At 40.4% G+C, this 16,089-nt stretch overlaps 1 protein-coding gene across 1 annotated transcript in view; it reads right to left on the bottom strand.

Annotated features, from left to right (window-relative positions):
- sema4ab (sema domain, immunoglobulin domain (Ig), transmembrane domain (TM) and short cytoplasmic domain, (semaphorin) 4Ab) overlaps nucleotides 1-16,089 on the bottom strand; it is a 68,501-nt gene that overhangs the window by 12,009 nt on the left and 40,403 nt on the right. Inside the window, exons 9-11 of the mRNA XM_039820860.1 lie at nucleotides 14,904-15,093; nucleotides 12,890-13,005; nucleotides 6,479-6,642 (exon numbers count right to left, since the gene is read on the bottom strand). Of these exons, the coding sequence (XP_039676794.1) occupies nucleotides 6,479-6,642; nucleotides 12,890-13,005; nucleotides 14,904-15,093 (470 nt within the window). The remainder of the gene's footprint in view (nucleotides 1-6,478; nucleotides 6,643-12,889; nucleotides 13,006-14,903; nucleotides 15,094-16,089) is intronic.

Genomic DNA, 16,089 nt, shown 5'->3' with positions numbered 1-16,089 from the left:
ACCTTTCCCACCATTCTAGGTCAATATATAACCTAACTTATCTACCTTATCATTCAAGGTCTATGCCTAACCTAAACCATCTTGTGAGACTTTTACAAATCTTGGGTTACCATCTAGACACCACGGTAAACCACCGGTGCATGCTGGGTCTGGCTAAATGGTAACATGGTCATGCTGAATCCCTCAGCAGTCACTTATCTTCAGTGAGGCGTTTCTGCTGTTTTTGACAATAATCCCTTATGAGACTCCAGAGCCTCTGTGTGCAGTAAGAGGGATAGGCTGAGTGGACTGGTTAAAGTGGGACAGAGAGACTTAGTGGACTGGTTAGAGGTCATTTTTGTTTAATTGCCTGACTTTTGTCTCTTTTCTGGCTAGCCTAATTCTAGTAAAGCTACACAAAGGAAGGGAGGTGTATTAAAATTGATGATCAGTTGTATTCACAGGCTGAACATTTCCATCAATAGAAAAGGACTTTGTTTTTTTTATATCATGGTATCATGGATTCTGATTGGCTGCAGAGTGTCAAATAAAAAAAAGTGTTATAGGACACTTACTAAAGGAGTTCCGGCGACTGATTACTGTTCTACATTAATGTGCTGCATTAAAAGAAAAAGAAAATGTAAATCTGTTATTTAAAACACTATAGTGCTTCAGTGCCTCTTCCTCTAAACACCACAGGATGGCGCTAACATTCAAGCTGCAAAAAGTAAGGTACAATGCCCGTCTGAACTGACTTTGTTTCACAGCCAATAACGTTATGTCACATCCCCTCCACTGATCAGGTCGCTACTTTGCCTTGCCGTCGTCCATTAATACCTGACAATGGACACCTCGTCGGGCATTAACCCTTACTTGAACTAGAACTGGCAAAATAACGTGCTTATTTTGATAAATTACAGAAAAAACACTATTAAAGAAAGTTGCTGAATGACTGAATGAATTCTTGTTTTTTCCCCACAACACACACTTTTGAAAATACACCCTTTAAAGCCTGAACTACAACAACAACAAAAAAAGCAGGGCTGGCCCGGCAAGGACGCTGACAATGGAAAGGACGCGGAGCAGTGAAGGCGGAACGGCGGCCATCTGAGGCAGGAGAGACCAACGCCCACAGGCCTGGCTTCAGACGCAAATGCACGCGGTCTCTTGGTGAGTCCGTTTAACATAGCACAAACTCCTCTAGAAGTAAAAAAGACATCACTCATCCAGTCAGCAAGTTTAGTCTTATCCTCACATTGAAAGCAACACGTATGGAAATTGAGATGTTAATGTTGTGAAATAAGTTAGCCTTTCCTAGCTGTGTGCCTTTGTGCTACGAGCCCAGGTTAGCTTAGTAACATTACACCGATTACACAAATTCAGCCAAACAAAATTGTCACTCATCTGGCAATAGCAATATGCTCTCCTATGATGTGACAAGAGCGTGTGAGTGACAACATTAAAGCAACACCAACGATTATTTTGTACCTTAAAATAATGTTTCCAAAATCGTTTGAGTGGTTCATCAACTCGTAACAGGGTAAACGGCACTTCTGCATTCACTTTGCGGCCCTTTTTCGGCTATAAGAGTAGCGGATCTGTACTTCGAATGAGAAATAAGAAACTACAATGGGCAATTCCGCTTCCAACCTGTAGGGGGACTGAAGAGGAAAAGTGCTTTGGTGTTGCTTCAAGTTGTTACATCTCGACGACTCGACATTTCCAGGATAAATGTCGGCGCTGCCGGATGTTCCGGCGATGTGTGTTGCTGCTGTCTAACACTGTTCCACCAAAACAAGTTCCTTCCCGAGACCATTTTGCAAAGCCACCATCGCTGGGACTGGAGCTTAGCGCTGCCCAAGAAGATTGTGATTGGTTTAAAGAAATGCAAACCCAGGGTGTTTTTTTTCTCCTACCCAGGAATGTATGTGTGGAGAGAGATATGTTTACGTCTTCGTATTAAGTTTAACAGTAAAGGATATTAGTTTATTTGTAATGTGTAGGTATGTAGATCTTTTAAAGGGGTGATAGAATGCAAAACCGATTTTACCCTGTCATAGTTGAATGAGGACAGTTCGGTGGGTAAATAGGACATACATAGAAGCTCAAAATCCCATTGACACCCCTTTACTATGAAAATTTAATTTTTTGAAACTGCCGCTGAAAACGGGCGAATCCCAACAAAGCTGGAAGTTGACGTCAACCTCCCAAAAACCGGAACCGTTGTCAGCCCATGGGTGTATTAAGAGAACGGTCATGCCCCAACATTTACATAGGCTACACAACTGACCTGAGATGAGGTAGTTTTCTGAATCTAGCTAGGTCACGCAGATCTCTGCTATTCCATTACAAAATTCACTTCTGAAACTTTTTTATGCGAGAAATCAACCATATAAAGCTCAAATATGGGCCGCTTTACGAAAATGGATGGCTAATTGCAAATTTTCTCCGACTGTGTGTCGGAGTTTAGTGCCGGTGTTGTTGCTGCCTGGGTTGCTACATCGCCGCCCTGACCGCAGTGTCAGCGAGCTTGTTACGCCCGCAATCTTTTACCGCAGCCCACAGGTTCCAGTTAATCTTATAATGGGTATGTGTGATGAGTTATTTAAACAAACAATCGGGGAAATAAACGCCTCTTGTCCGCGAGTCTCATTGATAGAGCTGCGGTAAGATGGAGTCCATCAATGAGAGCTAGCTAGCCTCCTCCTAACTCTGACATTCACAAAAATACATTCAATTGAAATCCGAAATCGGACAAGTGTTAGCTAAGCTTTGTAAGACCTTGAGGAACCTGTAATATTCATGCCGTGACGAAATTCAAACTGTAAATATACTTTAGTTATGCGAAAGTGAGCAAGCTGCGATATTTCCCCATTGTAATGAATGGGACATATAGCAAGCAGCTGCTCGTCCTACAAAGACGCCTTGCGTTCATAAAAATGCCTTAAAATCAAATCGGACACAACGGTTAGCTTTATAAGACATTGGGGAATGATGTTATATAAGTGGCGTGACGAAATTCAAACTGTAAATATAATTTAGTTATGGCGACGGTAGCTAGCTAGCTGCGGTATTTCCCCATTGTAATGAATGGGACATATAGCAAGCAGCGCTGGTCCTACAAAAGGCTACGCGTCCGTAAAAATGCCTTAAAATCAAATCGGACACAACGGTTAGCTTTATAAGACATTGGGGAATGATGTTATATAAGTGGCGTGACGAAATTCAAACCGTAAATATATTAGAGTTATGCCGGCAGCCGGCCGCGGAGCCCCGGTAGTGCAGTATCCACAAAGGGTGAATTTGCGCTCCTAAAGTCCGACACGTCTTACCAAATTTGCAATTAGCCATCAATTTTTGTAAAACGGCCCATATTTCAGCTTTATATAGTTGATTTCTCGCTTAAAAAAGTCTCAGAAGTGAATTTGGTAATGAAACATTGCAGTGTCTGGAATATGAGATTCTGTCGCTTCTCTAATGTGCGTGTATGGGGATTCGCTCAACCAATCAGCGCTCTCTGAGTGTCTGCGTATGGCAAATTCGCTCAACCAATCAGCGCGCAGCTCATCTATTCATGACCATACCATATTTGGAAGAAAAGCTCTTGTTACAAATAGGGCCAAAACACAGGGATGCATAAGGGCCAGTAAAATATCAACCAGGCCATTTTCAGCCCAACCAATGTTACATACCCCATTAGGAGACCATAAGGAACAGTGTGAAATACCCTATATAATCATTCTATCACCCCTTTAAAAGACATGTTTATGTTGAAATAAATATACCTAAACAAGTAGTTATGTATCTTGTTACATTTGCCATCCATAGGTATGCAAAAATTCCAATCATTCAAACATAGGTGTTTTTTTAGAGGGAACATTAAAATGTTATTTTTGGCCAGTTTAGACAGCATATGTACTGGATTGACAAAGGCCGTTGCATGACCTGCCGCAAAAACTAGGGCGACAGATGGTCATCGTCTGCCCAACTTGGACCGAAGATCTCCCTGGTGTCAATGCCTTAACTTGAAATATACACCGTTGTTCGTTTATTTTTCCGGCTGAGATGGATGGGATACCGCTGCAGTGTTTCAGTGTATGAATTAGCCTAGCGGACTTCTGTACACAGCTAGAGGTCGACCGATATGGGTTTTCTCAGGCCGATGCCGATCTTTTGAAATCAGGGTCGGCCGATGGCCGATATAGGCTGCCGATTATTTTTGGCCGATATTTGCTTGTTTTTAACCTCTATTTGAAAGATAAAATTTAACACTAATAAGTACTTAAGATACACAAAATTTCTCAACAAAAACATTTATTGAACACTTGAACACCAATCTGCACTTGTATACTTACATTAAACATGTATAATGTAAAAACATATGTTGGATAAATAAACAAAACGGGTAAGAAGAAACAAAGAAAATAAATTTAACTTTGTCAAATAAACTTCAATTAAAAGATAAAGTTTAGTGCACTTAGCAGCATTTATCAAACAGCTGAGAACAATAAAATAAATTGACCATTTTAACAATAGTATTGCTGACACACAGTAGCAACCAGCAGCATTTCTTTGTTTTGGTGTTGGCTGGGTGAAGCGCTGCCATAAGGGGGTGGTTTTCTTTTCAGCCATCAGACTTAATGACTAAAAAAGGGGGAAAATACAAGGTTAAGTTAGTATTTTTGTATAGTATCTTCCTCAAGTCATTTTATAGAGAGGTATAGATATAAAATCTAACATTTGTTTTATAAATCAGCTAATAATTCAGTGCATTGTAAGTGATACAAGGCTAAAAAGTTTCTATCATCTTCCCAAAAACTGTCCTAAAACATGTATTTTTGGTTTGTTTTGTTTGTTGACAGACAAAGCCAAATGGACAAAACCTAATTAAGGGGGGGGAAACAACTTTAGGCCATATGGTCAAAATTAAATGATTTAATAATAATGTAATAACTATAACTTATAACAATAACGTATTTCACTAGTAAATTGCTGTTGAACGACAAAAACAACCACCATGGCAAAAGGGTATTTTACAACAACTTTGAATGCACCGCGCCGAGCGTCTGTGTTGTTCTTCAGACAAGTAGCTAAACAACGGCAGCAACACTGCTTAACATACTGCTGTTGGATCCTATACAGTGAAATAAATCACACTTTACACCGTTTAGCTGTCAGCATTTTAATCGTGTTTAATCCATCAGCTAGCTAATAGTAGGCAGCGTTAACGCTGGCGAATGTAAGTGTTAATGTAACTAGCGTCACATGCTGCAATGTTTCTGTTATTCTAACATTTGTTTCGAGCATCAGAGAGCAACGCAGGCATATCAGCGTGCAAATTAAGTACAGAAATCTGCGTTGTATTCCGGTCAGGTAGATACGGTTCGTTAAGGCACGGGTGCCATATTAGAAGCGGGTCTATCTGTACCAACCCTTGCAACGACGCGGTAGCCCAAAAAAGCCAGTCCTTCTAGCCTATGGTGCGGTGGTCTCTTTTAACTACAACTTCTTTCTCTGCATTGAGTTGACAACCCTCTCAAATATAGACACACAAACAGAACAAATAATAAAAGTCTCAGATCCACAGTCTGTGATTGCAAAATTCTAGCTTAATTATTGTGACATGACAGCATGACACGACAGCTATCAATATCCAAAGTAGCCGAACATCATGTCGCCAGTTCATGTTTTTTCTCGAAGTTGGCAGCAACATGTCATACGTTTTTCATTAAATATATACGACATAAGAATTCAATCCTTACCGTTTTCTCGGAGGAACAGCTCCTTCCTTAGGCACTGGATGAGGTCTGCTCACTCTGCTGGTAATTGACTCTAGGGGCAGCGTGCGTCGAACACGTGTTCCACAACAACAACAACACCAGGCTGCCCGCAGATGTGCCTGCCTATTAATCGACTTGATATTGGCCGATGCCGATTATGTAAAAAAAGCCAAAAATTAATCGGCCTACTGATTAATCGGTCGACCTCTATACACAGCTTTATCCCGACAGAACACCACGGTGTATTTTAATTTGCATGCATATTTTTTAAGCCAAACATTGCTGAAACAGAGCAGCTAATATTGATAGTGAAAGCAACAAATTAGGGGACTGCCAAGTCGTGTGTGTGTGTGTGTGTGTTATCTCTGATAACACAGAGATCAAAGGAGAGAAGAGAAAAGCAGCCGTAAAGTATAACGCAGTAGACAGAGAGACAAATCGGGTGTAGCCTTAATAATGGCTATTTATTGATTAAGGCAAATATTGATATATGCCAAACCATGTCATTAATTAGATTATGTTGTAAATTGCTTGACAGCCCTAGTTTGAACATACGGGCTCTGTTGTGGGATGTTGTTCCACTAGTGTGTACATTTAATGCAATTTATTTTGTAGCCTAAATATGTTCTTTATTTTAACAACAGTATCATATATCCTCATAACCCTCCATAATATGAGACATTTTAAACATAATAATGGCAAAATCGTGTGGTACTCACAGACTAGTCTGGATGTTTGAGGCCTCTACACAGGCCTTGCTGGTAGGGTCCCAACCACAGAAGGGGTCTCGGGCCAGAACACACTGAGGACAGGTCCAGTAGAAAGAGCAGTTGGCAGTTGGAACCCTCACCACACCCTCTGATGTGCCAACATAGATCATACCCTGCAGTGTGACAGAATGAGAACAAAACTGTTTTTTAGGCCAAGGACCCCTGACCTGAAAAAGAGACGAGCAGGGACCCCCTACTACACATATTGTCTAAAATGGAGTAGCATAATAAAGTGGGCCTGCAATAACGTGTAGGGTGGCCTAAAGCCTTTACACATTTTTTATTGTGCCCTTCAATACTAAGCTACCATTTACATTCATATATCATCATGTTTTAATGTAAAAAATACATATGGAAGGCACAGTTCTAATTCATAAGCTTAACTGTATTTGTAGATGGCCATAGTGGCTACCTTACCTATAGGCCAGTAAGCATATCATCCATGTTGTTGAGGTTGTTGCTTTTAATGAATCGGCCAGTAATAATAATTATTGCTAATAATATGTTGGAATCTTGTTTATGTATATTTTCAGAAATATTTTACTTTGGGGGGGAAATTATTTTAAACAATGATTTGGCGGCTCCCATGCATCGACTCTGAGGACCCCCTAGGGGTCGCTGAAACTCTGTTGAAGATCTCTGGTTTAAACAATTAGAAAAGTACTCTGAGATGATTTTACATGAACCTTTGTGAAGACTAATCCTGAACACCATAGTCACATACATGCTACACAGACTTGATGTCTGGTGTAATGGTATGAAATAAGATCAGTGAGGTGATTCACTTGGATTAGTTTCTTAGTTTATCAGGGAAACAATTAAAAACAGAGCTGAGTAACTACAGCACATGACTTTGACCCATCAGTGTCAGTATACAGCTTGAATGACATGGTGCACTGCATTGGGCAAATCAACTATAACACTATTTGTATGAAGGGGTAAAAAGGAAAACACTTTTGATATTTTTCTTCACTCTTCTTTGCTGGGTAAACAGTATGGATGAAACCGAGTCAAAATTACTTGGGGGCGACCTACTGTAGACTATAGGGCTTTGACTTTTGCCCAAAAATCATATTCGAAGTTCGTTTGTTTATTAATATAAATATTCAAATATATTCAAATATGTATTAATAATATTTTGACCATTAAATGCCTTCAGTAAGACCTATATTTTTATCAAACTTAAGTTGTATATGTTCTGTCCACCAGAGGGCAGTGTATGAGTCAATGTCAATAGGCAGACGATGTTTTCAGAAGAAAAACACAATTATTAAAATTGCTAATATTATTAAAAGTCAGACCCTGGATTAAACACAAACAGTATGCTTTCGACAGGAAGTTCAGAGCTTTCACCGTAGTAAAAAGTTTCACTTAAGTCGACCACTTAATAACATCGAGATATAGTTGGAACAGATGATCTTCAGACCAAGCCAGAAAAAAAGTGATTCCATTGCGTATTGACATTCGAAAGCGTTTGCCTGTCACAGCCAATCGAAATCGACGGCGAAGCCGCTAAACAGGAAGTGAACTCATATCTCGGGGAGGCTTTCACGTATCAAAACCAATCTCAATACTTAGACTCATGACCCAGTTAGGAGGACGGACAATCAATTTGGAGTCTTTTGACCACTAGGGGGAGCGCTATAATCACAGGAAGTAGGCTCATATCTCAGCAATGCTTTCACGTATCAAAACCAAACTTGGTGCATGGACTTGGGACCCTATCCTGAGGAAGCACAATAAATTTGGAGTCTTTTGACCACTAGGTGGGCGCAATAATCATAGGAAGTAGGCTCATATCTCAGCAATGCTTTTACGTATAGAAACCAAACTTTGTACATGGAATCAACACCCAATCCCGAGGACGTAAAATAAATTTGGTGACCTTTGACCACTATGGGGGCGCTATAATCACAGGAAGTAGGCTCATATATCAGCAATGCTTACACGTATCGAAATCAAACTTGGTACAGGGACTTGGCACTTCATTGTCAGAATACACAAGGACATTGGTGTAATTTGGCCTCTAGAGGCACTGTAACCAAGTAAAAAAGCCATTCTTTATCCAATTGCCATCAAAGTTGCTGTGAGTGCTTGCTCATGCCATGGCAATGCCATTCCTGCTAGTGTACTGCTTGGCCCCCTCATTGCTGCTTGCAGCTATATTTGTAATCCTTTTTATCTGCATATAGATGGACATGGTTAGAGACAAGGATGGTGTTTTTTGGAGAACAATTTAATCCTGTATGGACATGTTTGGATTTTTACAAGGATGAATATACATATTGGGGTACTATAACTGTCAAATAGCAGCAAGGACACACGCACATACCCCCACAAACCATACACAGCCAGGTAGCTTATCTAACAGATTAAACCCAAACAAAACGGGTGTTATCTTAGCAGAGTACAATGTGCTAGTTTGCTATTTCTACTTTTGTAAAATAAATTTTCATGCTGCCACCCGATACAGTAATGTATCCAGCTGTGTGTCATTCACTTCAATACAAAGTCTGGGAGGTTTCTGTGAGCAAGTGCTGCAAAAAACGTTTTTCACGAAAAATTTTTTTATGTTGTTTTGAGTTGTAGGCAATGTATGGCCCGCAGCGTAAAACTTAAAAGGCTGGAAACAAATGCTGAAACATTGTAATCAATTTCAGCTTTTGTATTTTGGCAAGTAAACTAAATGGTACATATTATAGTGGTGCAAATGATTACATTATCACATCTTGTCCAAGGAAAGAACAACAATGAGTCCCCTCACCATTTATATTCAAGGAACACCTCCATTAACCCTTACCTATAAGAGCATGTGAGTGAATATTGGTGTGCAAATGAGTTTCTATGTTCCAACTCTTCATAGTACTGCATTGCCATAGAAACCCTCCCGACACATTTTCTTTTTTTTTTTACTGCTTTTCTGATGTTTCTTAGCACTTTTCAGATGCTGTCTATTTTGTTAAATGCATTTCTATGAAGCTAAAAGTATTTTATTGTATTTTCTCCTTTTATGCCCTCTTAAACTGTAAAATGTCCTTGTGTATCTAGAAAGGCGTCCGCCAAATAAAATGTATTATTATTATTATTATTTATTGTCCTAAAGCACTGTACGGCCATCATGCAAATGCATCAATTCGCCTGTGGAGGAGAGTACCGTTAATCAGCGCTGCTCCTGGCGAGTAAAGGTTGTTTACTCGCCAGGAGCCAGGAGCGATATTTGGTTTTCTAAATTTTATCCTGTCATTATGACAATATAGGAATGTGCAAAATAGGTATTTAGGTAAAGGGCAGGAGGAAAACAAAGCAAAAACACTGAGGGTTTAAAGGGGTGATAGAATGATCACATTGGGTATTTCACAGTGTTCCTTATGGTCTCCTAATCGGGTATGTAACATTGGTTGGGCTGAAAATGGCCTGGTTGATATTTTTTTGGCCCTTATGCATCCCGGCGTTTTGGCCCTGTTAGTAACAAGAGCTTTTCTTCCAAATGTGGTATGCTCATGAATATTTAGATGAGCTGCGCGCTGATTAGTTGAGCGAATCCCCATACACACACATTAGAGACGCGCGCTGATTGGTTGAGCGAATCCCCATACACACACATTAGAGAAGCGACAGAATCTCATATTCCAAACACTGCAATGTTTCATTACCAAATTCACTTCTGAGACTTTTTTATGCGAGAAATCAACTATATAAAGCTCAAATATGGGCCGTTTTACGAAAATTGATGGCTAATTGCTTATTTGGTAAGACATGTCGGACTTTAGGAGCTCCACACAGTCTGACGAGAAAGCGGCAGCCTGCTGGGCTCCATACCCAGGGCAAAGTCACCCTTTGTGGATTTCTGCACTACGGGGCTCCGCGGCCGGCTGCCGGCATAACTATAATATATTTACAGTTTGAATTTCGTCACAGCACTTATCACAGCTACCCCAAGGTCTTACAAAGCTAACAAAAGCTAACAGTCCGATTTGAATTTAAGGCATTTTTATGAAGGTAAGGGGTCTTGTTAGAAGGGGCAGCTAGCTAGCTAGCTATATGTCCAATTCAATACAATGGGAAAATATTGTGGCTAACTAGCTACACTTTCGGCATAACTATATTATATTTACAGTTTGAATTTCGTCACACCACTAATATAACATCTACCCCAACGTCTTATAAAGCTAACTGTTGTGTCCGATTTCAAATTAAGGCATTTTTGTGAACGCCGGGGGTCTTCTCAGGAAGAGCAGCTAGCTAGCTATGTGTCCCATTGAATACAATGGGAAACGATTGCGGCTAGCTAGCTACACTTTCGGCATAACTATAGTATATTTTGAGTTTGAATTTTGTCACGGCATGTATATTACAGGTTCCCCAAGGTCTTACAAAGCTTAGCTAACACTTGTCTGATTTCGGATTTAATGCATTTTTGTGAATTTCAGGTCTCGTTAGGAGGAGGCTAGCTAGCTCTCATTGATAGACTCCAGCTCACCGCGGGCTCTATCAATGAGACTCGCGGACAAGGGGCGTCTTCAATCGTTTGTTTAAATAACTCAACACACATATCCATTATAAGATTACTGGAACCTGCGGTAAGAGATTGCGGGCGTAACAAGCTCGCTGACCACGCTCTCAGTCACACACTGGCCATTTAGCAGGAAGAGGGGAGGGAGAACAGTGAGCTGCAGGCCCTTGAGCTCTATCAGGGCACCGCCGTTTGGTAGTCCAGTCACCCAGAAAAGGGTGAATTTGTGCCAGACTTGACGGAGCTCAATCGAGCTCACAGCAGGCCGGGGTCTGTGAAGGAGGACAGGCAGACAGGCAGAGTTTGTGCCGGCCGTGATGGAGCTCAATCGAGCTCACAGCAGGCCGGGCTCTGTGAAGGAGGACAGGCAGAGCGGTGATGTAGCAACCCAGGAAGCACCGGCCGCTGAACTCCGACACACAGTCGGACAAAATTTGCAATTAGCCATCCATTTTCGTAAAACGGCCCATATTTGAGCTTTACATAGTTGATTTCTCACATAAAAAAGTTTCAGAAGTGAATTTTGTAATTGAATAACAGAGCTCTGCACGACCTAGATTCAGAAGACTACCTGATCTCAGGTCAGTTGTGTAGCCTATGTAAATGTTGGGGCGTGACCGTTATCTTAATACATTCATGGGCGTGACAAAGGTACAGGTCTTGGGATGCTTACGTAAGCTTCCAGCTTTGTTGAGATTCGCCCGTTTTCAGCGGCAGTTTCAAAATATGAGATTTTCATAGTAAAGGGGTGTCAATGGGATTTTGAGCTTCTATGTATGTCCTATTTACCCACCAAACTGTCGTTATTCAACTATGACAATGTAAAATCGGTTTTGTATTCTATCACCCCTTTAATATACATTTTTAAATCATAACTTTAAATGACTTGGCTAAGGTGATTCTAGTGTTAATTTGTCTAACAAAGTTTTATACTAATTCACCCTAAAAATGTGGTTTAGTCTACTACAATTGGAGTGCAAGCAGGGTTGAAGATTGTTCTTGTTGCTAATAATTTAGTAATAACTAGTATGGTATGATAGGAAGAAGACAGACAGTTAATGCTTGTCACCATTGCAGGCTACCAGTCCAGTTAGATTGATGCCTCATTTGCAATTTAATACACCTATGTTAGTATGCATACTTACCTGCACATTAGGAAGAACTCCTATCAATAACCAATTCTTACTCTTTTAGATTATCATAGATAAATCATGCCATTTTACAGTCTGAAGGTTTGAAAACACCAACAGCACTGACCCATTGGGATATTAAATCTCGTTGTCATCTTTAAATTCCTTGCCTGAAGTTTTGAGGAATGTCTGCACCTCGTCGTTTGGGACCTGTACCTTGCGCTGTGAAAATGTAATTTTGCTTTTTCTCTCTGCCATTGTTCTGCCGTCTGTGTTCATGAATTAAGACAACTTTTATACTTTGCCACATGGATAATTGAAATCAGATGCAAAAAAAGACAGATCACACTCAGCTGCAAAACTTTATGGTGTGGTTGCGCTGTAATATCATTTGCGCAATATATTTTGTGAATCGGACTTTGAGATGGGGGAGATAGCAGTTGCAAGTGATGCCCAATTCATCAGCGATGTGCAGCCGCAATCTGTTCTTTGGGAGTTTGTCACAATTTAAAGGATAATCAAGTTAATTATTTATTTTGTTTATTATTAACACCATAATTTATGTTTCATTATTATTTGTATCACTGTTGCACTCGGTTACAGGCTGGTGCATGAGGTTGTTGATGACCAGACATCAAGTTTTGGATTAGTGTCTTTAAGGCATCTAGTCTAAATCCCTTGAACTAAATCATACAGTAAGTCCCTCTCAGTGCGTACCTTGGGTATGGAAAGCTTCAGGCTCTTGACAGGCTGAGGCTGCTCAAACACCTGGATCTCCTCTATGATGTGGGCCCCACTCTGCAGCAACACTGCTTTGTGTATATAACCGGACTCTGAAACAAAGTAGGTTAGAAAACGCAGTTCATCTTTATACAACAGACAGACTTAATACTATTACAGCCCTTATGGAGTTTACAGTTGTAGTGTTTTGGGTTAGGGTGTTTTGAGTGCAACTTGTTATCTGAGGTACCACAGTTCTCAGATAAAATATCAACATCACACACTACCTTGAAAAGTTTGTAATCTCCTGCCACAAATTGACTGTCACTTTATAAATAGATGTTATCTGTATGAAGGGTTTGTTTTGTACATGGAGAACAAAACGTTGTGTAATGATTTAACCAGACTGACAATTGTAAGAGCAGAAAGAGACAAAGATACCTCAGAGTTGGGATGTCACGAGAACCAATATTTATGTACCAAGTTGATGCTAAAATTCAGAAAACGTAACGTTACTTGTTTTTCTTCAGTAACAGGGGATGCAAGTTCTTTTGGACCTGAAGGTGCAGGATATGCCTTCAAGTGCTCTAGTGCTCCGCAAAATTACGTAAAAAAACGCCTTAAACCGCCTACACATGATAAGCTGCAAAACCACTTTGCGCTGGCCGTTCTATGGCCCAACTACGTGCTCGGATTTGGCGCTTTGCGCTGCGCTCAAAGTTCAAATAATTTCAACTTTGACCTAGTTGCCGCTGACCTTTCGAAAGCGCAACCAATGAGATAACAGCTGCCGTTACCTAGTAAAGGGAAATAGCTTCCTTGCCACCCTCGATGACGAATACCTGCGCTGCGCTTTGTTCTCTGTGCATTGCTCTGCGCCCTACCTAGTGGTGCACAGAGAGCTTATTATGTGTGTTAAAGCCCAATTTGGACCAAAGGTCTGCGAGGTGGTTTGCGAGGAGACAAAACCGTTTTAGAACGTTGCAAGGGTTGCAGCGGTCTGAACCATCCCAGCTCGACTCAGCCAGCTAGTGGTTAGCAAGGTTTCAGGTGACGGCTGGTCGCTACAGGACATAGGCTTAGCAATGCGTATCCATGGCACTTTATACTTTAAAATAGCCGTCCTTGAACTTGATTTTGGGTGTTGTCAGTGTTTTCGTCTTAAACTTTGAACCTCTCACTGTGTTTTCACTTTATCAAAGTTAGTTGTTCTGCCAAGCTAGCTAGCTACCGCTAGAGTTAGCTGGTAACTTAAGGGGTAACTTTCTGTGTACTGCCATACATACAGATGAATGTCGCTTGTACCCAGAGTCCGTGTTTACCCACCGGTAAATCTCTATGGCTGATCAGCTACAACCTATGACTACAATCCGACTACGTGGACATGCAAGACCATCTCTGCGTTCATCTCCATCTCTACATTAGAGAGGGTACCGAGGCAGGCGTGGAGGAAAAGAATACCCACAGCGACTTTTCTGCTGGGCATCCTGCAAGCCAGTGTACAGGCGTCAGACAGTGAGCTGGGTGGCCTCCGTGCCTGTGTTTCACCTAGACTTGGCTGGATCCTAGAGTGCCGGTGCAATTTAACCAGGTGACTCTTTTTCTGTGTGCCGATCTGATTCTGCTTTATGATGAATTATGCAGCTGACATGGAGCTGATGGGATTACATTTTACTGAAATTGTACCTTGTACGTTTTACATGTGACAAAAACAAAAGGGATTGCTTTATAGAAAAAGAGCCAACCTGGGCTCCAAACATTGTATTCTCCCTAAAGGGAGCATTCTACAGTGTAGCTAATCCTTGTTAAACATATTATGCTTAAACAAATGTCGCCCATATTATCCGTCAAGATAATTCATGCTTTTGTTGCTGTTGTTTACATTAATCGTGATGCAAATAAAAAAAAAATGCACTAGATTTTTTTTTCTTGTGTTGCATTTGGTTGTGCAACCCTGTGTTGTACAATAACAATAACTGTGTCATAGTAGTGTGCCTCCCACATGGCCTACCTGTAAGCAGAAACAGGACAGTGTAGTGTTTGCTGTTGGCACACTTTACTCTCTGGACAGTCAGATGGCTGTAGTTGTGATCAGCAGACACCATACTCAGACTTCTTCCAACAGGTCGCACACTCTCGTCTGCCAGGAAGTTTTCTTTGACAAAGCGCAGGGCGTTGTCAGACGCATTGTGCAGGCCACACTACCACACAAAAAGGCAGTTTGACAGTAATACAAATTGAACACACTTCACAATTAAATCAAACAACTTAATTAAACCATTTTCATTAAATAATTCCAATTCAATGCAACTTGGATCTTATTTTCATGGTTGTCCATCGATCAGAATTAAAGCTAATGTGTGTGTGTGTGTGGGGGGGGGGTTATTAAAAATAACTTCTGTTATGATTTGACACTATATATCAGTGTTTCTCAAATGGGGGTACCCCTAGAGGTACTTTGGAGGACTGCAGGGGGTATGTGACAAAGTTTGTCGCTTTTTTTTTTTTTAAGGTTTTGTCGCTCGTTTTGACCTACTCTTGCCTTTCTTCCTTACTTTTTTCTTTGACGTTTTTGTCTCATTTTTCAAAGTTTTTTCGAAGTTTGTCGCATATTTGAATTTTTTTTTCCACTTTTGTTGCCCTAGTGTTGCCTTGCTTCTTTCTACTGTTTTTTTTTTTTCAATGTTTTTATTACTATTTTCGACCTATTCTTGCCTTAAATCCTTCTTTCTACTGTCTTTTTCCAAGTGTTTGATGCCTTTTTCCATTAGCATTTAAATGTTTTCCTGACAAGGCTGTTGTTTAGTAAATCTATCGCTGACATCGCTGTATTGCTCATCATATTTCTTTTCTAAAAAAAATTATTCGCCCCTTTGAACAGTTTTTTTTAAGCCATGTACCCAGTAAAACAGTTCAAAGGGGGTACATTATTGAAAAAAGCTTGAGAACCACTGCTATAACATAAAATGTAACTGTACAGTGTTATTACTCATAGAAATTGACAAACGTGTGAAAATAAGTCCTGAGTTGTAATAAACTCAGTTCTTGGGCAATTTCAGTTGTTAGGCCATTAAAACACTATCTGAAACTGAAACTTTCTCCAATAAGTTAAGGTAGCTCAGCATGTTGGAGATAAAGCCAATGTATCTGCATGTATGTCTTATTGATTTACAGTCTTGATGGAATAAAAATGAGCA

Source organism: Perca fluviatilis, chromosome 13 (genome assembly GCF_010015445.1).
Source record: "Perca fluviatilis chromosome 13, GENO_Pfluv_1.0, whole genome shotgun sequence".
NCBI lineage: Eukaryota > Metazoa > Chordata > Actinopteri > Perciformes > Percidae > Perca > Perca fluviatilis.
This window is presented reverse-complemented; position numbering and strand designations above follow the sequence as displayed.